Consider the following 24,726-nt stretch of genomic DNA (forward strand, 5'->3'; position numbering starts at 1 on the left):
CCAGGACCTGTGCCTGCTCACCCCCAAGGGCCACGTCAACTGCTCCTGCCGCGGGGAGCGGGTCCTGCAGGAGGATCTCACCTGCAAAGGTGGGGGGGGTGGGAGGGCCTGAGCAAAGGGAGGGGCGAGGCCGATCCCAGCTTGGCTGAGCTGACATTCCCGTGCTCTGTCTAGCTGTGAATTCCACCTGCAACGTGCACGAGGAGTTTGAGTGCGGAACGGCGAATGCATCGACTTCAGCCGCACCTGCGACGGCGTCGTGCACTGCAAGGACAAGTCGGACGAGAAGCAGTCCTACTGCAGTAAGTTTCCTCCTCTTGCTGCCTTTGCTCACCCACACACGCGACCCCAGCACCCCCAGACACCCTGCCCGAGCTGCCAGCTCCACTCAGAGAATCACAGAACGGTTTGGGTTGGAAGGGAACAAAATCAGAGGCTTCCTCTTCAAGGCAACCAAACACACGAGGCACGTACCTCCACACAGCCTTGCAAGGTCTGTCCCTCATTAATTAGTCTGAGAACCTCTTCAGTTTGCCATTAAATCTTAAAGAGGATGGAGGCAAAAACTAAAGGATGGAAGGCAGGATTCACAGCACTGTAGTAAATCAATCCTTTTTCCTATGTTCAAGGTCATGGAATCATGGAATGGTTTGGGTTGGGAGGGACCTTAAAGCTCAGCTCATTTCACTCTGGGACATCTTCCACTAGCCCAGCCGCATCCGACTTGCTCCAAGCCACATCCAGCCTGGCTTTGGACATTGCCAGGGTTGCTCAGCAAAGGGCACAAGGACTCCAGGGTGTCCTTCCATCCATCAGGTGCTCACGGTCCCTCCTGTCCTCCCAGAGCTTCACCCAGCCAGGCTTTAAGGTCTCCAGACCTTTCCCAGTGCTGGGACATGCTGGAGAGCAGCAGGAACCCTGGAGCTGAGCAGTGGGGTCTGCAGCACCCTCAAGAGCAGCCCTCTCCCCTCTGCACGAGGGAGTGGGTTCCCTGATCCTGCTCTGTGGTTTCTTCCCCTGCTGGAAGGTCCCCAAGGATCTGAGATGCTCAGGGATGCTTGCCCTCCTTCTACTCACCTTCTCCTCTTCCTCTTCCTCCTCTTCCTCCCTGGCAGGCAGCCGCAAGTGCAAGAAGGCTACCTGCACTGCATGAACGGGCGCTGCGTCGCCAGTCGCTACTGGTGTGACGGCGTGGACAACTGCGGGGACAACTCGACGAGGTGCCCTGTAACAGTGAGTGTCTGCCTGGCACCCCGCCAGCCCCTGCCAGGGCTCCGTCAGCTGCCTGGGACAGGGACAGCAGCTTCAGGAGGGAGTTACCATCAGCTTGACAGGAGCAGAGCAGAGCCAGGGCTTAACGGAGAGTCAAGGTCAAGCTTGTGCTGCTTAGTAAAGCTTACAGAGTGACAGCTGAGAGGAAAAGCTCCTGGGCATGGGCACGCAGCACCCGGACTCTTCCCAGCGAGAGTGGTTTGACAGCAGGAGGGGCACAGGGCGTAGTGTCACTGCTCCTCATGGCTCCCAGGCATCCCCTTAGGGGGCTGCAGGATGGGTCTGCTCGGTTCCAACTGACAGGGGCAGTCGGAGCTTCTCAGAGTCCTGTCCAGGTCTGGTTGTGCCAGGGAGAGGGCTCAGGCTGCCAGGCAGATTGTGAGCCGGGAGGCACCGGGTCTCATCCAGAGGGGATCAGGTTTGGGAGCACTCTGAGCATCCCAGAGCTGCGTGGGCAGTGGGGGGTGTGGTGCCATGGGGTGGGTGTGCATGTGGGGTCCCCCCACCCTGCCTCATTGACTGTGGGGGCTTCTTCCCCCTGGCAGAAACCAGCTGTGCCGCGACCGAGTTCCGCTGCCGGACGGGACCTGCATCGGGAATTCCAGCCGCTGCACCATTTCATCGACTGCGAGGATGCATCTGATGAAATGAACTGCAGTGAGTGCCCAGCTGCTGCCCCTGGCCCCTCCTCAGCTCTGGAGATGCTCCTGCTCTTAGTGCCGGCAGCAGGGACCTGGGGCTTTGGGATTTGGGCTGGGTCAGGGAGGGAGGAGGGTCCCTGCTCCTGTCCTGGGATGAGGCAGCCCCAGCCCACCCCTGCAGCCCCCCTGTGCCATGCTCAGCACCCCTCCACCTGCTGGATCCCTGCAGCTCTGGGCATGTGTGGGCACATTTTTTGGGTGTGTGGGGTGTGGTGGGCTCTGGTAGCAGGGCGGGGGCCAGTGCCACGTGGTGGAGCCAGAACAGGGGGCTCCTGCCGTGGTTCCTGCTGTGTCACCGGGGCTTCTGCTGTGATTCCTCTCAGCTGCCACCGACTGCAGCAGCTACTTCAAGCTGGGGGTGAAGGGCACCACGTTCCAGAAGTGTGAGCACACGTCCCTGTGCTACGCGCCCAGCTGGGTGTGTGACGGCTCCAACGACTGCGGCGATTACTCGGACGAGCGCAACTGCCCCGGTGAGAGCAGGAGGGCAGAGGGGGCTCTGGGGGCAGGGATGCCCCTTTGGGATCTGCTTGGGCTGTGGAGGCTTTGTCTGCCCACTGGGACTGTTGTCCTCTGCTCGCGTGGCTCCCGCACAGATAGTGCCGCAGGGATCTGGGACCTCAGGGGGATTTTGGGAGGAATCCTTCAGTTCTGGGCTGGGAGGAGGCAGGATGTGGCCGTGTCGTCATCCTCACTGGTGTTTCCATCACAAAGTAGGTGGGAGGAAGCCCAAATGTCCATCCAACTACTTGCCTTGTGCCCGAGCGGGAGTGCATCCCCATGACCTGGACCTGTGACAAGGAGGACGACTGCGAGAACGGCGAAGATGAGACCCAGTGCAGTGAGCGACAGGGTGGGGACAGTCAGGATTTGCCTGGGGCACGGGGTGGTGCTGGAGGTTGGGCAGGACCCTCTTCTCTCCCTGACATCCATTTGCCAAGGACAGACCCCAGATTCTTCCCCCCTCTGTGGTTTTCCTCCACGCTCTTGGGCTTTTAGCTGTGACCAGTGTAAATGTCCTCTTGTGCTGGTTTGCTCAGCACATGCACAAGTGTCCGTGGCCCTTTTGAATGGGACCAGTTATGGCTCCCTTCAGCTGCATTTTCAGTTCTAACCTCCTGGAACAAGCCCAAACATGCTCAGGAGCTGGGGATCTTCCTCAGGTCCAGCAGCAGCGAGTCCCACACCAGCCCTGTGGGACCACAAGCAGTACCCCCAACACCCCCCTGGGCCCCTGGAGCCCAGCTGACCCAGCCTGGCCACGCTCTGCTGGTGCTTCCTGCCTTTATCACCTCGCTCTGACCCCCATCTGCTCCTCTTCTCCTCTCCCAGACAAGTTCTGCTGCTACCCCGTGCAGTTCGAGTGCAACAACCACCGCTGCATCTCCAAGCTCTGGGTGTGTGATGTGGGCCGATGACTGCGGGACGGCTCTGACGAGGGCAGTCGCTGTGCCGTGAGTCTGCTCCAGCCCTTCTTTCCCCTCTCAGTCCCTGCCTGCTCCATCTCCATGTTCCTGCATCCATGTTCCCCCTCTGCCCATCCTTCTCCCACCCGTGTCTCTCCGCTCTCCCGAGCTCTGCATCTTGGGGGTCCCCAGAGCTTCCAGCAGTGGGGTGACCGGACTCCATCCTGCTCCTCCCTTCCCCAGGGCTGACCACCTGCAGCTCAGGATCCTTCCAGTGCCCGGGCACTACGTGTGCGTGCCGGAGCGCTGGCTCTGTGACGGGGACAAGGACTGCGCGGACGGGGCCGATGAGACCCTCGCTGCCGCTGCTGTGAGTGCCCGAGGGCGGGGGCTGGGGGAGGCCGGGGCTGGCGAGGGCTGACGGTGGTGGTGCCCCGTTGCAGTGTACAACAACACCTGTGACGAGCGGGAGTTCATGTGTGGGAACCGGCAGTGCATCCCCAAGCACTTCGTCTGCGACCACGACGACGACTGCGGCGACGGCTCCGACGAGTCCCCGGAATGTGGTGGTGTCTGTGGGACCCCCGGGGACTGACCCAGCTGGGTCCTCCTGGGCTTTGGACAGTACCCTGGGAGGGTCTTCATCACCCCAGAGGGGGATTGGTGTGAGTGTGGTGAGAGGAGCCCAGAGAGGGCAGCGAAGGGGATTGTTAGTGGAGAGCAGCCCCCCATCCCTGACAGAGAGATCCAAACCACACAGAGATCCAAACCCCACAGAGAGATCCAAAGAGAGTGTGTGTGCAGGGCAGCCCTGTCCCAGTGTGGCGTCCCTGTCACTCCCAGCAGCTCGGGAAGGTTTGGCTCCATGGTGCCTCTCTGTCCTCTCCGAGCGGCTCCACGGTGCCGTCCGGAAGTTTCCGGAAGGTGGGGATGCTGGCTGAGCCCCTCACCCTCCCTCAGAGTATCCCACCTGTGGCCCCCACGAGTTCCGCTGTCAGAACGGCCGCTGCCTCAGCAACCGGCAGTGGGAATGCGATGGGGAGTTCGACTGCCACGACCACTCGGACGAGGCGCCCAAGAACCCACGCTGCAGCAGCCCAGGTACCTGCTGGGGTCACGGTGGGGTCCTGGGGGGGGATAGCGGAACCCCAGCCACCCCCCACTGACCACTGCCACCTCCCCTCTGCAGAAAACAAGTGCAACGACTCCTTCTTCCTCTGCAAGAACGGGAATTGCATCTCCGAGGCGCTGCTCTGCGACAACAACAACGACTGCGCCGACGGCTCTGACGAGCTCAACTGCTTCATCAACGAGTGCCTCAACAAGAAGCTGAGTGGCTGCTCCCAGGAGTGTGAGGACCTCAAGATTGGGTACAAGGTAGGGGGCCACGGGGTGGGGGGCTGGCTGCAGAGGTCATAGAATTACAGAATGCCCTGAGTTGGAAGGGACCTACAATCATTGTTGAAGTCCAGCTCCTGCCCCTGCACAGGAGACCTCAGTAATCTCACCCTGTGCCTGACAGTTGTCCAAATGCTCCTGGAGCTCTGGCAGCCTTGGGGCTGTGCCAGCCAACAGTGCCTGACCACCCTCTGGGGGAAGAACCTTCTCCTGATATCCAGCCTAAACCTCCCCTGGCACAGCTCCTGCTGTTCCCTCTCCTTCCTCCTCCTCAGACGTGAGGGTTGTGTCTGTCCTGTGCCAGCTGGGCCAGGGACGTGACACGGCGCTTCAGGCAATGTTTGTGGATCTCAGCTGTCCTTGCTGAGTCTGCGTGTCCCGTGGTGACACTTGTCACCTCCTAGCACCTGCACCTCCCAGCGAGGGCCTTGGAGGTGTCTGACAGCTCCGGGTTGCTCCTGCAGTGCAGATGCCGTCCCGGGTTCCGGCTGAAGGACGACGGGAAGACGTGCATCGACATCGACGAGTGCTCCACCACCTACCCCTGCAGCCAGAAGTGCATCAACACCCTGGGCAGCTACAAGTGCCTCTGCACTGAGGGCTACAAGCTCAGACCTGACAACCCCACCAGCTGCAAGGCTGTCACAGGTGAGAGCCAGGTGTGGGGCGCAGAGCCCAGGATGTTCCTGGTGACCGTGGGATGCTCCTGGCGCTGGAGTTGGAGGGTGAAGTGACTGCAAGGCTCATGAGGGAGTGGAGCTGGGAGGGTGGCAGGTCTGCAAGGTTCTGCCCACATCCCAGCAGTGCTCCCCTGCCACTTTTCCCTCTTTCCCCGTGCAGATGAAGAGCCTTTCCTCATCTTCGCCAACCGCTACTATCTGCGGAAGCTCAACCTGGACGGCTCCAACTACACTCTGCTCAAGCAGGTGCGGGGTGAGCTGGGAGCAGGAGGCACACCAGCCCCATGTGGCTGGGATCTGGGGATGGAGCAGGCCCTGAAGGACACAGGAGCTGCCAGCTGAGGAGTTTGGGCTCTTGGGGAATGGTAGATCCATCTAAATGTCAGGAGGTCACTGTGAGCGAGGAGCAGGCGGGGAGGCTGTGGGCTCTATAAAACCCCCCAGAGCCCATGCCAGCCACTGAGGCTGCTGCAACCCTTCTCCCTCCCTGCTCTCCAGGGGCTGAACAACGCCGTGGCTCTGGATTTCGACTACCGGGAGCAGATGATCTACTGGACAGATGTCACCACGCAGGGCAGCATGATCCGCCGCATGCACATCAACGGCAGCAACGTCCAGGTGAGGACGTGGGGCAGCCCCTGGGGCACCCCTGAGCTGGGCAGCCGGGCCTCACCCACCTCCTGCCCCGCTGTGGGGTCATCACTGGCCTTTGGGAGTCAGCCCCATTTGCTGTGGGATGTTTTGCAGCCCCATCCCAAGCAAGGGTGGGCTCCACACTGCCCTGAAATGTGGGACAAGGAAGTTTGGGGGAAGGGTCATGGAGTTGTGGAATGATTTGGGTCAGAAGGGATCTTAAAGTTCATCCAGTTTCACTCCCCTGCCATGGGCAAGGACATCTTCCACTATCCCAGGCTGCTCCAAGCCCCATCCAACCTGGCCTTGGACACTTCCAGGGATCCAGGGCAGCCACAGCTTCTCTGGGCAACCGCTGCCAGGCCTGCCCACCCTCACGGGAGGAATTTCTTCCCAAAATCCCATCTAACCTAAGAGGGGAGTGAAGAAGAAGATCTGAGCTGGGGAGGGGAATGCTGTCACCCCTGAGAGATCAGGGTTTGATTCTCTCTGCTCAGCCCTGTCACCTCTGACTCCTCCTGGCAGGTCCTTCACCGCACAGGGCTCAGCAACCCCGACGGGCTGGCTGTGGACTGGGTGGGAGGAAACCTCTACTGGTGTGACAAGGGTCGGGACACCATCGAGGTGTCGAAGCTCAACGGCGCGTACCGCACCGTGCTGGTCAACTCGGGCCTGCGCGAGCCCCGCGCGCTCGTGGTGGACGTGCAGAACGGGTGAGAGCCCGGGGGACGTGGACCTGCTCTGCTCTGGGAAGGGAGCTGTGGTCATCTTGCCGTAGTCCCAGAGGTTGGGAGATGGGATGGAGCCTTCCCTCTTGGCCTCTGGGACACTGGGATGCTTTTCCCTACCCTGTGCCTGTGCACCTCCATTTATCACAGAGTCATGGGTGGTTTGGGATGGAAGGGACCTTAAAGACCACCTTGTTCCCACCCCACTGCTGTGGGCAGTCACCTTCCACTATCCCAGGTTGCTCCAAGCCCCCTCCAACCTTGGACACTTCCAGGGATGGGGCAGCCACAGCTTCTCTGGGCATCCTGTGCCAGGGCCTCAGCACCCTCACGGGGAGAAATTTCTGTGGTTTCCAACTCAGCATCTCCCTGCTCTTCCGTTTCATCCCCAGCTACCTCTACTGGACGGACTGGGGGGACCACTCTCTGATCGGGAAGATCGGCATGGACGGCACCAACCGCAGCGTCATCGTGGACACCAAGATCACGTGGCCCAACGGCCTCACCCTCGACTACATCAACAGCCGGATCTACTGGGCCGATGCCCGCGAGGACTACATCGAGTTCGCCCAGCCTGGACGGCTCCAACCGGCACACGGGTGAGAGCGCCGGGGCTCCCGGCGTGCCAGCTGGGGGTCAGCTCTTGGAGTGTCCCCAAGGCTGCTGGGGACAGTGCCCAGCTCTGGCCACTCCTCTGTGTCCAGGCTGCTTCCTTGTGGGAGGGGGACAACGCACGGCCCCTCGCTGAGCGCCCGCTCCCCTCACAGTGCTGAGCCAGGACATCCCGCACATCTTCGCGCTCACCCTCTTCGAGGATTTCATCTACTGGACCGACTGGGAGACCAAGTCCATCAACCGGCCCACAAGACAACAGGAGCCAACAAGACGCTGCTGATCAGCACCTTGCACCGGCCCATGGACATCCACATCTACCACCCCTACCGCCAGCCCGACGGTGAGCAATGTGGGGAATGGATTGGTAGAAAATTCTCCAAGCCTGACAGAAGGCTCACACAGTGTGCATCTGTATGCAAACCTGGAGATAAGAAATGCTGACTTACACATGCCATGGAATAGGACGGGCATTGTTGGGAGAGAAATGGAACTAGAAACAAGTTTCAAAGAGCGGCCTTGCAAATAAAGACTGGATACTTTAGAGAAATAGAAGTACAAATTCATTTCCCACGGAGCACGGCTTGGGGGTGCTGGGGAACCACCCCAGGAAAGGGACACGGGGGGACACCAGGTTGTCAGGGGGAGCAGGAGCAGGGTGACAAAGGTCTTGCTACTCCCATGCCACCCAGAGGGTCCCCAGCTCGGTCTGACTTGCTGTTGTTCCCTGCTCTCCCCAGTTCCCAACCATCCCTGCAAGACCAACAACGGCGGCTGCAGCAACCTCTGCCTGCTCTCGCCGGGCGGGGGGCACAAGTGTGCCTGTCCCACCAACTTCTACCTGGGCAGTGATGGCAAAACCTGCGTGTCCAACTGCACTGCCAGCCAGGTAAGCCCCTGCCTGCCTGTCCCTGCCTGTCCCTGCCTGTCCCTGCCTGCCTGGATATTTCCCATGCCTGTGTCCCTCCTGCCATGATCTCCCCAGGGGTGATGGGATGTTGCACAGTCTTCTGTGGGTACAGGCAGCACCTCCCTCCTGTGGCACTTCATGTCTGGGGCTGTGCAGGGGAGCCAGAGACCCTCCAGCTCTGGAATGTTCTTCTACCCCTCTCCTCAAACCCCAGGGCCTGGGTGGGGTTAAGGCTTTGCTCTGGGTCAGGATTTGGGAATACCTGGAGGGGACAGCACAGGATCAGTGCCCTTGAGTGAGCTCACTGGGATGAAATCTTTTGGGTTCCCCCTCCCCATCCTGAACCATCTCATGAACTCCTCTCTCCATCAGTTTGTCTGCAAGAACGACAAGTGCATCCCTTTCTGGTGGAAATGCGACACCGAGGACGACTGCGGGGACCGGTCGGACGAGCCGGAGGATTGCCGTGAGTGCCAGGGGGTGACACAGCCCCCCCGAGTCCCAGCACCCCACGGCTGTTGGGACAGCCCCGTGGAGAGGAGGGTCAGTCCAATAACAGGGTTCAGGGAGCAGTGGGACACATCTGTCCCTGTGTCGGGGTTGTCCCATGGAGCGGGGCCCGAGCCCAGAATTGCATGCTGGGTCCCTGCAGAGGACCCCAGAGGGGTGGAGCGGGGGTTTGAGGTTGAGGTGTGCCCTGAAAATGTTCCTCAGAGCAAACCTGTGGCCCTGTGTTACCCCACAGCTGAGTTCAAGTGCAGGCCGGGGCAGTTCCAGTGCTCCACAGGGATCTGCACCAACCCCGCCTTCATCTGCGACGGCGACAACGACTGCCAGGACAACTCGGACGAGGCCAACTGTGGTAGGTCCCCTGTGTCCCCTTGTGACCCCCAGGCCTCCACAGCGTGGAGCTGCAGCCTGCCACCCCCTGACTGTGTCACCTCTTCCCCAGACATCCACGTCTGCCTGCCCAGCCAGTTCAAGTGCACCAACACCAACCGCTGCATCCCCGGCATCTTCCGCTGCAACGGGCAGGACAACTGCGGGGACGGCGAGGACGAGAAGGACTGTCGTGAGTGGGGGCTCAGGGTGTCAGGTGGGAGCAAGTGTGGGTCAGACTGAGGGGCTCAGGTCTGTATCTTGGGGTGTTTGGCTCCCTGGGTTGCCCCAGGGCTTTCTCCATACCCCTTGGTCTCTGCAGACCCTCTGTCCCCATCACCCCTACAGATGCTGCTGTTTCCTAGTGGGAATGAAATCCTTAAGTCCCTTGAAGTGGATTTGGGCTGAGCCTGTTGCCCAGCTGAGCGATCTGGTGGCCTCTGCCCTGTCCCCCCATAGCTTGGAGTCTTCTGGGGCCATTTTCTGGCTCTGCTCCATCTCCCCCACTGAGCACAGCAGCTCCAGTGATCCCTGGAGCATCCACACACCTCTCAACCCCACGGCTGCTTTTTGGGGAAAGGGTGGCTGGGCCCTGCCTGCCCTGCTGCCCTTCCTGAGACCCCTTCTCCCTCCTGCAGCGGAGGTGACCTGTGCCCCCAACCAGTTCCAATGTGCCATCACCAAGCGCTGCATCCCCCGTGTCTGGGTCTGTGACCGTGACAACGACTGCGTGGACGGCTCCGATGAACTGCTAACTGCAGTAAGGGACCTGTGTGGGGAGGGGGTTCTGCCCACCTGTCAAATACCCACCTCGTGGCAGGTCCCTGCTCAGTCCCTTCTTGGTCCCTACTTGGTCCCTGCTCTCTCTCTGCTCAGTCTCTGCCCACTTCTACCTCGGTCCCTCCTCAGTCGCTGCTCAGTCCCTCCTTGGTCCCTCCTTGGTCTTTGCTCACTTCCACCTCAGTCCCTGCTCAGTTCCTGCTCAGTTCTAACTCCGTCCTTGCTCAGTCCCTGCTCAGTTCTACCTCAGTCCTTGCTCAGTTCCCTGCTCAGTTCTACCCCAATCCTTCCTCAGTCCCTGCTCAGTTCTACCTCAGTTTACCCCAGTCCCTCCTCGGTCCCTGCTCAGTCCCTGTGGGCAGTGGGTGATGGTGTTGGTGGCTCTGTCTGGATCTGTCCTGCTGGGATCCTCCTCCCCCTGACTTCTCCCTGGAGAACTGCTTGGAAGGGAAGGGGGAATCTCACCCAGCTCCAGGCTGTTCATCAGCCCTGCAGAGAGCAGCACACTCCTGACCAGTGCTGATCCCTGCCCTGTGCCTGTGTCACTTTGTCCCCTCCAGCCCAAATGACCTGTGGTGTGGACGAGTTCCGGTGCAAGGACTCGGGCCGGTGCATCCCGGCACGCTGGAAGTGTGACGGGGAGGACGACTGTGGGGATGGATCCGATGAGCCCAAGGAGGAATGCGGTGAGCAGGGGCCGTGGGGACAAGCCACTGTCATCTTGTGTCCCTGATCCCTGAGGGACAGGCTGGCCTGGCACTGGCTGTCTCCTCTGGGGTGCCCAGGAGTTCCAGCTGCTCCTATTCTGAGTGGCGTGGGCAGGGCTGGGTTAGAGGGAGGGCAGGGCAGTGCTGACCTCTGTCCCTGTCCCTGTCCTGTCCCTCCTCATGTTCAGGGCGGTGCTGACACCTGTCCCTGTCTCATCCTCCCGTCATACAGGGCAGTGCTGACCTCTGTCCTTGTCCCATTCCTCCCCTTGTTTGGAGCAGTGCTGACCCCATCCCTATCCCATATCTCCCATTGTGCAGGGCAGTGCTGACACCTGTCCCTGTCCTGTCCCTCCCCTCATGCAGCAGAATCCTCACACCTGTCCCTGTCCCATATTTCTCCTCGTTCAGGACAGTGCTGACCCCTGTCCCTGTCCCCTCCTGTCCCTTTGTGCGGGGCAGTGCTGACACCTGTCCCTGTCACATCCATTGCCTTGTTCAGGGCGATGCTGACCCCTGTCCCCATCTCCTTCTGTCCCCTTGTGTGGGGTGGTGCTGACAGGTGTCCCTGTCGATCCCTTGCCTCATTTGGGGCAGTTCTGATCCCTTCCCTTCCCTTCCCTTCCCTTCCCTTCCCTTCCCTTCCCTTCCCTTCCCTTCCCTCCCTTCCCTTCCTTCCCTTCCCTTCCCTCCCTTCCCTCCCTTCCCTTCCCTTCCCTTCCCTTCCCTTCCCTTCCTTCCCTTCCCTTCCCTTCCCTTCCCTTCCCTTCCCTTCCCTTCCCTTCCCTTCCCTTCATTGCAGGGCACTGCTGACCCTGTCCCATCCCATCCCTGCCCTCCTTTGGGGCACTCCTGTCCCTGTCCCTGCCCTCCTTTGGGGCACTCCTGTCCCTGCCCTCCTTTGGGGCACTGCTGTCCCTGTCCCTGACCCTGTCCCTGTCCCTGCCCTCCTCTGGGGCACTGCTGTCCCTGTCCCTGCCCTCCTTTGGGGCACTGCTGTCCCTGTCCCTGACCCTGTCCCTGTCCCTGCCCTCCTTTGGGGCACTGCTGTCCCTGTCCCTGACCCTGTCCCTGTCCCTGCCCTCCTTTGGGGCACTCCTGTCCCTGTCCCTGCCCTCCTTTGGGGCACTGCTGTCCCTGTCCCTGACCCTGTCCCTGTCCCTGCCCTCCTTTGGGGCACTGCTGTCCCTGTCCCTGACCCTGTCCCTGTCCCTGCCCTCCTTTGGGGCACTGCTGTCCCTGTCCCTGACCCTGTCCCTGTCCCTGCCCTCCTTTGGGGCACTCCTGTCCCTGTCCCTGACCCTGTCCCTGTCCCTGCTGCCCCCCAGACGAGCGCACCTGCGAGCCGTACCAGTTCCGCTGCAAGAACAACCGCTGCGTGCCGGGCCGCTGGCAGTGCGACTACGACAACGACTGCGGGGACAACTCGGACGAGGAGAGCTGCAGTACGTGCCACCCCCCAGCCCTTGCTGTCCCCGGGGTGGAGCAGTGGAGAGGGGAGAAGTTTGGGCCCCCCTCCCCAGCCCCGCTTTTGCTGCCTGGGAGTGTCAGGCTGGTGGCTGGGAGAGCCACCGTGTCCCCCAGCCAGGACACCCCTGACTCCAGGGGGCTGGAGAGCCTGGCCCTGCAGAGGGGGGGGCTGTGCCAAGGAGACACCCCAAGGGTGACGAGTGACACTGAAGGGGTGACCCCAACACACTCCCCGCAGGAGCATGGGGGCCCAGCAGAGTCACCTGAGGGCACCTTGTCCTGCTCTGCCACCAAGCATCACCCCTTGTGTCACCCCCTGCCTGCCAGTGGCACCTGGGATGGCGGTGGGGACGCACAGAGCTGTCAGGAGGGACCCAGGTCACAACCTCAGGTCTGGGTTTAGGCTGCCTGTGGGATGGCACCAGGGTCTGCTGCCAGACCCTCTCCCACCCCTCAGCACCCAGAGGGTTCCAGGCTGCCCATGGGATGGCACCAGGGTCTGCTGCCAGCCCTCTCCTACCCCACAGTGCCCACTGGGTCCCTCTGTCTTCCTGCAGCTCTTCAGGGTGCAGCTTTTGTTTTCTTTTCTGTTGATTTCCCGTCGTGTTTTTGAGTTTGTGCCATTTCACTTCATCTTATGTTTTTCTCCATTTTCACACTGTCGTTATGGGGCGCTCAGAGGTAGGTTCCTGCCAAAATCTTTTAATTCCATGTACAGTCTCTCTAAAACCAATGAAGACAATAATTTCTAGGTGAGGGCAGAGGGGTCGGGACTGGACAATCCTGGTGGATTTACAGAGCATCAGCACCAGCATCTCCCTCCACGGAGCCACAGCCAGGGAGGGTCCGACCCTGCTGCTCTGCAGGGCCCGTGCATGGCTTGGACTTGGCTCCAAAACCCATCCCCACCGTGACTCTCCCTGCTCCCCCTGGACACCCCCTGTTCCCCTCTTCCCCCACTGTCCTGTGCCGTGACTGGGGATCTCTGTGACCCAATACCCTGGGGCTGTGGGGAGGGGAAGGGTCCCAGAGCCGTGCCAGGTGGGCGGCTGTGCCACGTGCTGTCCTCCTGGGTTTGGCAGTGGCTGTGCCAGTGAGCTGTGAGCTGTGCACCTGTCCCCATGCCCTGTGAGGGAGAACAGCGATGAGGCTCTGCCAGGGCACCACTGCAGTTCCTCCTGCCTGGGGGGCAGCTGGGGTGGGCAGCAGTGGGGCTGGTGCTGCCCTGTGGAGAGTGAATGACCTGGGGGGCAGGCCACAGTGCCCCCCAAACCCCCACAGGGATCTGGGAGCCCTGGAGTGGGGTGGGAAGGGGGTTGGGAGGTGGTACCAGCTGTGCCCCTCTGGCAGCTCCCACAGCTCTGCCTGTACCCCCTGTCCCCTGTGCCACCGGCCGTGTGTCCGTGTCAGCCTGTGCCCCCCAGCTGTTGGCCAGGGACACCCCCTGCCCTCACAGCCGTCCCCACGCTCAGGGCACACGCTGTGTTCTCTGTCCCCAGCGCCCCGGCCCTGCTCCGAGAGCGAGTTCTCGTGCGCCAACGGCCGCTGCATCGCGGGCAGGTGGAAATGTGACGGGGACCACGACTGCGCCGACGGCTCCGACGAGGTACGAGCAGGACGGGGACACATCCCCCCCTCTGCCCCTGACGGTGGCCCTGGGGCTCAGAGCCTGGCTGTGGCAATAGGACAGGGGCCTGCCGTGGCCACCCTGTCCCTGCTGACCCGTGTCCCTTGCCCGTCCCCTGCAGAAAGACTGCACGCCCCGCTGTGAGTTTGACCAGTTCAAGTGCAAGAACGGGCACTGCATCCCCATGCGCTGGCGCTGCGACGCCGACGCCGACTGCATGGACGGCAGCGACGAGGAGAACTGTGGCACAGGGGGTAACGGCAGAGCTGTGTGTCCCCCGGGGCTGCTTGTGTCCCCCACTCCCTGCCCTGGTGTCATTGTGTCCCCGCTGCGGGTGGGAGCGCTCCCCTGTGTGTGTCCCCCTCTCTCTGCCCCTCCCTGGAGCACGCACGGACATGTAGCCGAGCCCTGGAGCCCTCCCAGCCCTGGAGACCCCCTGTCCGTGCTGGAAATTGGAATTGCAGCCCCAGGCTGGGGTTTTGGCAGCAGGGCAGCACGAGCTGACGTGTCCCCTCTTGCACTGTCGCAGTTCGCACGTGTCCCCTGGACGAGTTCCAGTGCAACAACACCCTGTGCAAGCCCCTGGCCTGGAAGTGCGACGGGGAGGACGACTGTGGGGACAACTCGGATGAGAATCCTGAGGAGTGCTGTGAGTGACACTGCAATGCCTCTGCCCCAAGCCCTCCCATACCCCAGGATGGGGGGACAGCCCCGGAGCCTGAGCACCACTGTGGGGACCGGAGGGTCTGGGGGGGGACCTCTGGCAGCTCCTCTTGGGGGTGGCCAGTGGGGGTGAGGGGCTGAAGGTGACTCTGGTTGAGGGACAGGAGTTGCAGAGGGGCTGGTGGTGGGGAGGGGGCTGGGGGGGCCGGGGCGGGGTGAGAAGAGGGCTCACAGCAGCCGGGCGATTGTCTTTGCTTCAGTCTCTTTGCTTCAGCCTCCGGAGCCCGCTCGCCCGCGTGGGACAGCCCTCCCCGGAGAGCGGGCAGAGGCCGAGCAGCAGCTCGTGACATGTGTGACAGCCTGGCTACGGCGTCTCCTTTCACCGTCACCGTTTGTTTCTGTTTGCTGGTGCAGTGAAATTCCAGTGTCCCCCCAACAGACCGTTCCGCTGCAAGAACGACCGGGTATGTCTGTGGATCGGTCGACAGTGCGACGGCATTGACAACTGTGGAGATAACACGGATGAGAAGGACTGCGGTGAGTGGGGCTTCCCACGGGCACAGCCCTGAGCCTGCCTGGCCGAGGTGCCTGCGTGGTCACCGTGGCCCTTGGGATGGTCCTCCCAGAGCCCAGGGTTCAGCCCACGTGTTGGGGTTGGCTTTGCCCAGTCTTTCCTCCCAAAATCAGGGTGTGGATGCAGGGTCCCAAGTCCCTGCCTGCTCCCAGAGGGTCCCATGGGGATGGGTGCCCAGGACATGGGGGTCCCAGCTGCTGCCCCTCGCCCGCAGAGTCACCCACGGCCAAGCCCAAGAGCTGCAGCCAGGACAAGAACGAGTTCCTGTGTGGGAACAAGAAGTGCATCAGTGCCAACCTCCGCTGCAACTTCTTCGATGACTGCGGAGACGGCTCCGATGAGGAATCCTGCTCCCACGGTGGGTGGGGAGCCGGGGGCCCGGTGGGGGCGGGGGACCTCGCTGTGACACGCGTGTGACGGCGCGTCCCACCGCAGAGCACAAGTCATACGACTGCACGACCAACACCACCATGTGCGGGGACGAGGCCCACTGCGTCCAGTCCCAGTCCACCTCATACTGCACCTGCCGCAGAGGCTTCCAGAAGGTGCCGGACAAGAATTTTTGCCAAGGTACTTCCCGCTGCTGCTGGAGAGGGCTCGGGATCAGGCTGTGGGGTCTGGCATTGGTTTTTGACCCTGAGATGTGATTTCACAGCTGGGATGGGACTGGGGTGGCAGGAATGGTGTCCTTGGGGCGGAGTTGGGGTCTGTGGGGTCAGCCTTCAGTTCTCCCCCTGATCCCATCTCCCACTGCCCAGACATCAATGAGTGTCTGCGCTTCGGGACCTGCTCCCAGCTCTGCAACAACACCAAGGGCTCCCACGTCTGCAGCTGCGCCAAGAACTTCATGAAGACGGACAACATGTGCAAGGCAGAAGGTCAGGAGGGAACAGGGACCCACATGGGTTCTGTGCGTGCCCAGGACCCCCCCCCAGAGCTCCTGTGGGAATCCTTTGCTCTTCCCTCCAACCCCCTGCAGCTCTGCCCACCCTTCTGGTACCTCTGGTGCTGTCAGTCTGTCCATCCCCGGCAGAGTGAGCCCCAAGGCGATGACGAGCTCCCAGTGACTCTGTCCCTGTCCCAACAGGGAGCTGGGCTGAGCCCTCGTTCCTGGCTGAGTCCCCACTCCTGGCTGAGCCCCTGTTCCCAGTGCAGCCCATGCCAACCTCTCCTCCTCCTCTGCAGGCTCCGAGCACCAGATCCTCTACATCGCGGACGACAACAAGATCAGGAGCATGTACCCCTTCAACCCCAACTCGGCCTACGAGCCAGCCTTCCAGGGTGATGAAAACGTGCGCATCGACGCCATGGACATCTACGTCAAGGGCAACAAGATCTACTGGACCAACTGGCACACGGGCCGGATCTCGTACCGGGAGCTGCCCGCCTCCTCCTCCGCCTCCACTGCCTCCAACCGCAACCGGCGCCAGATCGACGGCGGCGTCACCCACCTGAACGTGAGCGAGCTCTGCCAGGGCACGGCGGGAGCGACGGGGACGGGCCGATGGTTTCCTCCTCCCTCACCTGTCCCCACTCTGCCCCGCACAGATCTCAGGGCTGAAGATGCCACGGGGAATCGCCATCGATTGGGTGGCCGGGAACATCTACTGGACGGACTCGGGGCGGGACGTCATCGAGGTGGCGCAGATGAAGGGAGAGAACCGCAAGACGCTGATTTCGGGGATGATCGATGAGCCCCACGCCATCGTGGTTGACCCACTACGGGGGTGAGGGACTTGCCATCCCTCTGCCCAGCCCTCACCACACTCCCCTCACCACAAGCCCACCCATGTGTCCCAGTGTCACTCTCTGTGTCTTCTCGAGTTGCCCCGGAGTTGCCTGGTGACTCCAGGATGCCGTGGGGATAGCGTGGGAGGGTTTCTCCTCCCTGGTCATTGGGCTGTCCTGTTCCCCTGGGAATGACCTGCCTGTGTCCTTACAGAACGATGTACTGGTCAGACTGGGGCAACCACCCCAAGATTGAGACAGCTGCCATGGATGGGACGCTGCGGGAGACCCTGGTGCAGGACAACATCCAGTGGCCAACAGGTGAGAGAGACAGGAGAGGGACAAAAGCCATGATGGGGACACGTTCAACCATTTGTCTTGGGGAGGGTTGTTCTGGGGGCTCAGAGCCCCATGGCAGAAGGATGTAGGGCCAGTGGGGGTGCTGCCCTGTGGGTCAGTTGCTCAGGAGGGGCTTGGGGTGGACTGGGGGCTCACTGGGGGCTGTGTCCCCTCAGGCCTGGCCGTGGACTACCACAACGAGAGGCTGTACTGGGCCGACGCCAAGCTCTCCGTCATCGGCAGCATCCGGCTCAACGGCACCGACCCCGTCGTGGCCATCGACAACAAGAAGGGTAAGGGGTGCCCCGTGGGGGTCCCTGGCCTCGGACCCACCCCAAATCCCTGCCTCCACATGTCCCCTCCTGGCTTCCCCAGGGCTGAGCCACCCGTTCAGCATCGACATCTTTGAGGACTACATCTACGGCGTCACCTACATCAACAACCGCATCTTCAAGATTCACAAGTTCGGGCACAAGCCCGTCACCAACCTGACGTCCGGCCTCAACCACGCCACCGACGTCGTGCTCTACCACCAGTACAAGCAGCCGGAGGGTGCGTGGGGGCCCGGGACCCCCACCCTGCTCCTGGGGTGGTGGGGAGCTGCCAGGGACTGATATCTGATGTGAGGTGCCAGAGGGTGAGGGGAGCGTTGGCAGAGCTTGGGAAAAGGGGACTCAGACCCCCAGCTCCCTGCCCGAAGCGGGGGTGTCTGGGTGGGCAGAGCAGGGGGTTGGTGAGGTGGGTTGGGGGCGTCCAACTGCGGTGATGAGCGGTCAGGTGGCAACCTCAGGGCACGGGAGGGGCACAGGGCTGCGGAGGGGAATGTCCTAGAGGTGCTGTGGAGCAAGAAGGGCTGCGGGTCACCCATGCTGTCACCACCCCGCTGTCCTCGTCAACAACATCTCCCTGCTGTCCTCACCACCTGTGCCCTCCCCTCCCGCAGTGACCAACCCCTGTGACCGCAAGAAGTGCGAGTGGCTCTGCCTGCTCAGCCCCAGCGGCCCCGTGTGCACCTGCCCCAACGGCAAGCGCCTGGACAACGGCACCTGCGTGGTCGTTCCCTCGCCCACCGTCTCCCCTGTCGGTAGGCGACACCGGAGGAGGAGAGGATGAGGATGTGAGGAGGGAGGTTGGGTCCTGCCAGCGCAGTCCTGCTCACTTCCATCCCCTCCGTGCCTCCCTCCCAGTGCCCACCACCGACACGTGTGACCTGGTGTGCCTGAACGGCGGCAGCTGCTTCCTCAACGCCCGCAAGCAGGCCAAGTGCCGCTGCCAACCGCGCTACAACGGCGACAAGTGCCAGATCGACCAGTGCTGGGACTACTGCCAGAACGGGGGCACCTGCGCCGCCTCCCCCTCAGGTGAGCCGGGGTGGAGTCACAGACAGATGGACAGGCAGACAGACAGACAGGTGGGCACGGAGCTAACGGGTTTTATCCCTAGGAATGCCGACCTGCCGCTGCCCCACCGGCTTCACCGGGCCCCGGTGCAACCAGCAGGTGTGCACGGACTACTGCCAGCACAACGGCAGCTGCACCGTCAACCAGGGCAACCAGCCCACCTGCCGCTGCCTGCCCACCTTCATCGGCGACCGCTGCCAGTACCGTGAGTGCCACCCGCTGTGCCACGGGGTGGGGGCAGCAGTGGGGGCGTCGGGAGGATGGGTGTCCCTCACCTGGGGGTGTCTGGGGTCAGAAAGGTGGGTGTCCCTCACCTGGAGGTGTCTGGGGGGAGACCTCTGGGGACAGTGCCAGAGTGTCGGGCTTCCAACTCTCTTTTGGGTTTTTCCCACCATCTGCGTGGGAATACCTGGGGACAGCATCAGGGGTTGGGCTCCCATGTCCCCCTCTTATGGGGGAATCCTTGGGAACAGCACCTGTGGGATTGGATTTCCAGGTCCCCCTCTTTGGGGATGCTGTGTGGGGCGGGGTGGTGCTCCATGGGGGACTGGGGCCACGGGCTGCCCACCCTGACCCCCTTGTCCCCCACAGGGCAGTGCTTTGACTATTGTGAGAATGACGGCGTGTGCCAGATGACAGCCAGCGGTGCCAAGCAGTGCCGCTGCCCCCCTCAATTCGAGGGCGCCCAGTGCCAGGAGAACAAGTGCTCCCGGTGCCAGGAGGGCAAGTGCAGCATCAACAAGCAGAGCGGGGAGGTCTCCTGCATGTAGGTGCTGGGAATGTCGAGCTGGAGGGGGGAAAAGGGGTGGTGGGCGCAGGGACCCCAGAGAAAAGCTGTCCCCCTGTGGCAGGGTCGGTAATTCAGGGCAGATAAATCCGGGGGACCTGGTGGTCCTGGCAGGAGGAGGTGGATGTGTCTCAGTGTCTCCCCAGAGCCCATCCTGGTGTCCCAGCCATGAGCTGTGCGGGTGGGATGAGCCAACAGCCGAGTCCCGAGGGGCTGGGGGGAGCACAGAACACCCAGGGGGGCACAGGGCAGCCATGGGGTACCCATGGGGTTGATCCTCTGTGCCCCCCCAGCTGCCCTGATGGGAAGATAGCACCGAGCTGCCTGACCTGTGACAATTACTGCCTGCACGGCGGGACCTGCTCCATCAGCGACAAGACACAGCTGCCCGAGTGCCTGTAAGAGAGGAGGGGCCCGGGGGGCACGGGAGGGGGGGACAGGGGGGGCTGTTTGCCCCCCGAGACGTCACTGACACACCCCGATCTGTGTGCCCCCACCCCACCCTGACCCCAGGTCTGTGCCCAGCTCTCCCTCCCTCCCTCCCTGCATGGCCCTGCCCCGCTAATCCCGGTGCTCTCCCTGCGCTCCCAGGTGTCCCGCGGGGTGACGGGCACGCGCTGCGAGGATTTCATCGTGGGCGAGCAGCAGAGCAGCCGTAAGTGGGGGGGCAGGGGGGGACCCCCCTCCCATGCCACGCCACACCCAGGGGGTTTGGTGGGCAGTTTGTTGGTGGGCAGGTTAAGTGGGGGCAGTGGGTGACCCCCCCTCCCATGCCACGCCACACCCAGGGGGTTTGTTGGTGATCCAGGGCTGCCCCTCAGCAACTCCTGAACCCCATTCTGTGGTGGAAAGGTGGGGGACAGGGCCAGCCCAGGCTGGGCACTGTCCCCACCCCAGGCTCTGAATGCTCCCGTGCCTTCCTCCCACAGGAACAGCTTCCATCGTCATCCCCATCCTGCTGCTCCTCATCCTCCTCACCGTGGTGGCTTTTGTCTGGTACAAGTGGAGAATTAAAGGGTGAGTCTGGTGGGGTGGAGGGGACGGGAGCTGCCTCTGCTGGCTGTGAAAGCCTCGAGGGTGGGGGGCAGCCGGGGGGTGGCACTGACCTTCTGCCTCCCCCACCTCAGTGCCAAGGGCTTCCAGCACCAGCGGATGACCAACGGTGCCATGAACGTGGAGATCGGGAATCCCACCTACAAAATGTACGAGGGGGAGCCCGATGATGACGTGGGGGAGCTGCTGGATGCTGACTTTGCCCTGGACCCCGACAAGGTGAGGGGCTGTCGAAGTGGGAGGTGCAGGGGGGACACGTGCTGGGGTGGGGGGCACATTGCTGTGGCTGTCAGGGCTCTCTGGGCAGCAGCCCTGGAGGGGCTCTGAGGGGCTGAATAGGCTTTGGGGCTGATGGGTCTCTGAGGGTCTCAAAGGCTTCAGGGCTGGGAGTTCTGAGAGGTTGCAAAGGCTTTGAGGGATCACAAAGCTCCAAGGGTTTGCAAACCTTTTGGGGCTAGGGGAACTCCGAGGGGTGACAGAGGCTTTGGGGCTGGTGGAGACTCTGAAGGTTCACAAAGGCTTTGGGGCTGGAGGTGCTCTGATGGTCTCAAAGGTTTTGGGGCTGGGGTGGGGTTCTGAAGGTTCACAAAGGTTTTGGAACTGGGGATGCTCCGAGGGATGCTCCAAAGGCTAACAAAATCTTTGGGGTGGGAGAAAGGGGGATACTCCAAGGGGCTGCAAAGGCTTCAGGTCTTGGAGGTGTCTGAGGAATCACAAAGGCTTTGGGGTTGGGAGGCTCTGAGAGTTCACAAAGACTTTGGAGCTGGGGGGCTCTGAGGGGTCACAAAGGCTTTGGGGTTGGGGGGATTCTGAGGGGTCACCAAGGCTTTGGGGTTGGGGGGCTCTGAGAGGTCACCAAGGCTTTGGAGCTGGGGGGCTCTGAGAGGTCACAAAGGCTTTGGGGCTGGAGGGTGCAGGCAGGGCCAGTGGGGCTGTCCCATGTCCCGGGAGGAGGTCACAGCTGGTGGGGGGCTCTCACCGAGTCACCCCAGGGTGGAGAACACCCCTGGGGACAGCAGTTCTGGGCAGGGGGGATGCCCGTGCCCCCTCCCACCTGCTCCCCCCGCCCACCCCATTGCAGCCCACCAACTTCACCAACCCGGTTTACGCCACGCTGTACATGGGCGCCCACAACAGCCGCAACTCCCTGGCCAGCACGGACGAGAAGCGGGAGCTGCTGGCACGGGGGGACGACGACCTGGGAGACCCCCTGGCATAGGGGCATGGGGGGCGAGGGGCCGCGGGGCCGCGGTGCCCGGGCCCGGCACAGCCCCCGCCGCAGGGGCGGGCGGGGGGGCCGGGGTGGGGGGCCACGAGCCGCTGTATAAATGTACAAATGAAGGATTATTACTTTTCTATGTGAGCAGTATTATTACCTGTATATTCCCCGGTCCCCGGCCTCGGCGTCTTCATTGCCAGACCCGGCTTTGATTTATTTTAAATCTCTTTACATGGAGCCCCCCCCCCCCCCTCCTCCTGCACACACACATCCCTTCCCTTTCCCTCCCTGCCCCTTCTCACCCCCTCCAGCCCCCAGGACAGGCCGGCGTGCGGCGGTACCGGGGCAAACACATCGGGGCTGGGGCTGAGGGGACACGTGGGGTCACTGCTGCGGGGGGCACAGCTCGGGGGGAGGCAGAGCGGGGTCCCACATCTCCCAACCTCCCCCCCCAGCTGCAGCAGCTCCCCTCCCCAGGGACCCCGTTTCCTTCCCCCACCTAAATCTGCTGCTCCCCGGCTTCCCCCTTCTCCTGCAGCTTGGCCTCTGCAATCGCCCCCAGCCCCCCATTCCTCTCCCTCCCGTTTCCCCCCCCATTGTCCCCCTCCCTCCTTGCCTTCCCCCCTCCCATTTTCCCCTCCCTCCCCAGCTTTCCCCTCCCTCTCTCTGCCTCCCTTTCCCCCGTTCTCTGCCCGACTGTTACTGGGGCCAGGATGAAGCCCCCAGCCCCACTGCGGTGCGGGGGGGTCCCCAGCCCCTCAGCCCCCCTGCTCCAGCCTCTCACCTGCCCCTCGCCTGCTCTCCAACATGCACATTTTTTAACAGGAAAAAGAAGAAAAAAAAAAAAAAAACAACACAAAAAAAACCTGGAAATGACCTAGCTTTTATAGTGGAAATAAATAAACGCATGTGGGGGGGCGGGGGGGGGACCCCATCCTTTTATTGGGGGGAAATGTTTTAATAATTTTTGCTGGATTACTTTACAACTAAACAAAACAGATATTGTTATAAATAAAATTTTTAAAAACTGAAGCACAGGCTGCTGGTTGGAGGGGAGGGGACGGCAGTTTGGGGGGCAGATTTGGGGGGAGCCCGGGCACGGGGGGTCATGGCCGTGATGCCCTCAAAGCCCAGAGATGCCAATCTTGTCCCCGAAGGGGGAGAAGGGGAGGTCGAGGTGGGGTTATGGGGTGTGGAGAGGAGGGGGCTCGGGGGGGGGTGATGTGTAGGGGGGTCATGGGGAGGGGGGTCACAGCTGGCTGCTCTAAGGCAGGAGAATCCCACCAGGGCCACTTGTTCCATGGCGTGGCGCAGGGCGGGCAGCGCTGGGGTGAGGAGGGCACAGGGATTTCCGAGCACGGGCACCGAGTACCGGCACCGGCACCGACGAACCGGGAACGGGGAACCGGGAACCGGCACCGGCGGCGCGCGCAGTCCCGGGAGCCGCCGCCAGGTGGCGACACCGCCATCGAGAACCGAGCGGGGGGGGCAGCGCGCGCGTCCCCGTGTCCCCCCCCCCCCCCGTGACCCCCTCCTTGTCCCCCTTCCGTGTCCCCCCCACCGGGTGACCCTCTCCGTGTCCTTCCCGTGTCACTCCCTCCGTTTCCCCCCCTCTGTGACCCCCTCCGTGTCCCCTCACCGGGTGACCCCCTCCGTGTCCCCTAGTGTCACTTCTTCCGTTTCCCCCCTCCGTGTCCCCCCGTGTAACCCCCTCCCATATCCCGTCCCGTGTCCCCCCCCAATCCTCCCGTGTGTCTCCCCCGTGAGCCTCCTGTGTATCCGCTCTTGTATCCCCTCTGTACTTCCTTCGCTGTCCCCCCACGTGTCCCCCGTGTGTCCCACCTGTATGGCCCCCATGGATCCCCCCTCGTAAGCCCACCCTGAGCATCCCCCATGTCCCCCCACTGTGTCCCCCATGTCCCCTGAGCATCCCCCATGTCCCCCCACTGTGTCCCCCATGTCCTGTGAGTATCCCCCATGTCCCCCCACTGTGTCCCCCATGTCCCCTGAGCATCCCCCAGGTCTCCCCATCTCCCCTTTTTCCCCTCCCGTGTGTCCCTCTCATGTACCCCCCGTGTCCCTCCCCTGTGCCCCCCACTCCGCGTCCCCCCGTGTCTGGCACAACCGTGGGGGTGTCCCTGTCACCCTCCAGCCCTGCCACGGCCACAAGGGTGACCAGGACAGCAGCAGGTCTGTGGGTGGGGGGCTCTCCTGGGACCCCCCTTTCACCCAGGGCAGCGGCAGGGACCAGGGGCAGGGCCGGTGGGCTGCCGCCTGTGGCTCGTGGTGGCCCCGGGGGGGGCTCGTGCTGCGGGGGTGGGGGTCTCAGGCCGGGCTCAGGGGGGCTCAGGGCGTGGAGCCTTGGTGGCATCGCCAGCAGCCTCGCCACGTGCCAGGTGGCTGCGAGGGACCCTCAGGGCCATGGCAGGTCCCGGTGCCCCCCGGCCGGTGGCTCAGCACAGCGGGTCGCCCCTCGCCCCCCCCCCCCCCCATCACTACCGGCCTCGGCGCAGCCCCCAGCCCCCCGCAGCCGCTGCCTTTGAGCCCCCCCCAGCCCCGCGCCGGGTGCCGGCGGCCTCAGATCTATTTCAATACCGGCTCTTTGTTCACTTATCGGTCCTTAAATCTCCTCCCGAGGTTTTTCCTCCCTTTCTCCCCTCTCCCCCCCCCACCCCACACCAAATTATTTTTATCTTTTTCCTTCAATATTTTCTATTTTTCACCCTTTTCCCCATTCATCCCCTCCCTCCCCCCGCCTGCTTCTGCCCCTCCCGTGGGCTGTTTAGGTGGGGAGGGGGCTCTTCCAGAGCCCCCCAACCCCTCTCAGGGCCCGGGATGCGTTTGCTCCCCGGTGAGACCATCAGGGGCACCGGGACCCACCCGGGGAGTTTTCTTGGCCATGTGGGGGGAGGTCCCGAGGGGTCTGGGTGCCCCCAGAGCCCCTGCAGGCTTCAGCCACCCCAACCCTCTGCAGGGTGGATGTGGCACGGGGGGGAGCAGCGCTGGGGGACCCCGGTGGGAGAGGAGGGGAGGGGGGCACGGAGGCTCCTGCAGTGCGGGAAGTGGGGGCCCAGGGAGGAGCGGGGGGCCCTGGGGCGGGCGGTGGGTCTCACACCCAGCGACAGCGCTGGCACCGGGGCAGCAGGGGAAGGGGGGCTGG

At 62.8% G+C, this 24,726-nt stretch overlaps 1 protein-coding gene across 1 annotated transcript in view; it reads left to right on the forward strand.

The window, feature by feature from the left end:
- Window positions 1–22,598, forward strand: part of LRP1 (LDL receptor related protein 1) — a 79,211-nt gene extending 56,613 nt beyond the window's left edge. Inside the window, 56 exon segments of the mRNA XM_053967712.1 lie at window positions 1–89; window positions 175–213; window positions 216–302; window positions 1,116–1,130; window positions 1,133–1,210; window positions 1,213–1,233; window positions 1,818–1,847; window positions 1,850–1,882; window positions 1,885–1,929; window positions 2,297–2,446; window positions 2,691–2,731; window positions 2,733–2,826; window positions 3,306–3,431; window positions 3,623–3,661; window positions 3,664–3,753; window positions 3,823–3,945; window positions 4,340–4,480; window positions 4,569–4,756; window positions 5,242–5,425; window positions 5,618–5,703; window positions 5,956–6,075; window positions 6,616–6,803; window positions 7,211–7,388; window positions 7,390–7,417; window positions 7,586–7,675; window positions 7,678–7,773; window positions 8,171–8,319; window positions 8,713–8,806; window positions 9,086–9,202; window positions 9,293–9,412; window positions 9,858–9,965; window positions 9,968–9,979; window positions 10,560–10,685; window positions 12,035–12,151; window positions 13,676–13,782; window positions 13,925–14,057; window positions 14,333–14,452; window positions 14,881–15,003; window positions 15,255–15,398; window positions 15,476–15,610; window positions 15,799–15,918; window positions 16,226–16,497; window positions 16,589–16,767; window positions 16,983–17,089; window positions 17,284–17,400; window positions 17,483–17,659; window positions 18,051–18,191; window positions 18,295–18,468; window positions 18,551–18,712; window positions 19,099–19,273; window positions 19,588–19,692; window positions 19,886–19,893; window positions 19,896–19,949; window positions 20,224–20,311; window positions 20,422–20,566; window positions 21,429–22,598. Coding sequence (XP_053823687.1) covers window positions 1–89; window positions 175–213; window positions 216–302; window positions 1,116–1,130; window positions 1,133–1,210; window positions 1,213–1,233; window positions 1,818–1,847; window positions 1,850–1,882; window positions 1,885–1,929; window positions 2,297–2,446; window positions 2,691–2,731; window positions 2,733–2,826; window positions 3,306–3,431; window positions 3,623–3,661; window positions 3,664–3,753; window positions 3,823–3,945; window positions 4,340–4,480; window positions 4,569–4,756; window positions 5,242–5,425; window positions 5,618–5,703; window positions 5,956–6,075; window positions 6,616–6,803; window positions 7,211–7,388; window positions 7,390–7,417; window positions 7,586–7,675; window positions 7,678–7,773; window positions 8,171–8,319; window positions 8,713–8,806; window positions 9,086–9,202; window positions 9,293–9,412; window positions 9,858–9,965; window positions 9,968–9,979; window positions 10,560–10,685; window positions 12,035–12,151; window positions 13,676–13,782; window positions 13,925–14,057; window positions 14,333–14,452; window positions 14,881–15,003; window positions 15,255–15,398; window positions 15,476–15,610; window positions 15,799–15,918; window positions 16,226–16,497; window positions 16,589–16,767; window positions 16,983–17,089; window positions 17,284–17,400; window positions 17,483–17,659; window positions 18,051–18,191; window positions 18,295–18,468; window positions 18,551–18,712; window positions 19,099–19,273; window positions 19,588–19,692; window positions 19,886–19,893; window positions 19,896–19,949; window positions 20,224–20,311; window positions 20,422–20,566; window positions 21,429–21,566 — 6,166 coding nt within the window. The 3' untranslated portion in view covers window positions 21,567–22,598.
- Window positions 22,599–24,726: the final 2,128 nt, after the last annotated feature.

This window comes from Vidua chalybeata, chromosome 30 (assembly GCF_026979565.1).
Source record: "Vidua chalybeata isolate OUT-0048 chromosome 30, bVidCha1 merged haplotype, whole genome shotgun sequence".
NCBI classification, from domain to species: domain Eukaryota; kingdom Metazoa; phylum Chordata; class Aves; order Passeriformes; family Viduidae; genus Vidua; species Vidua chalybeata.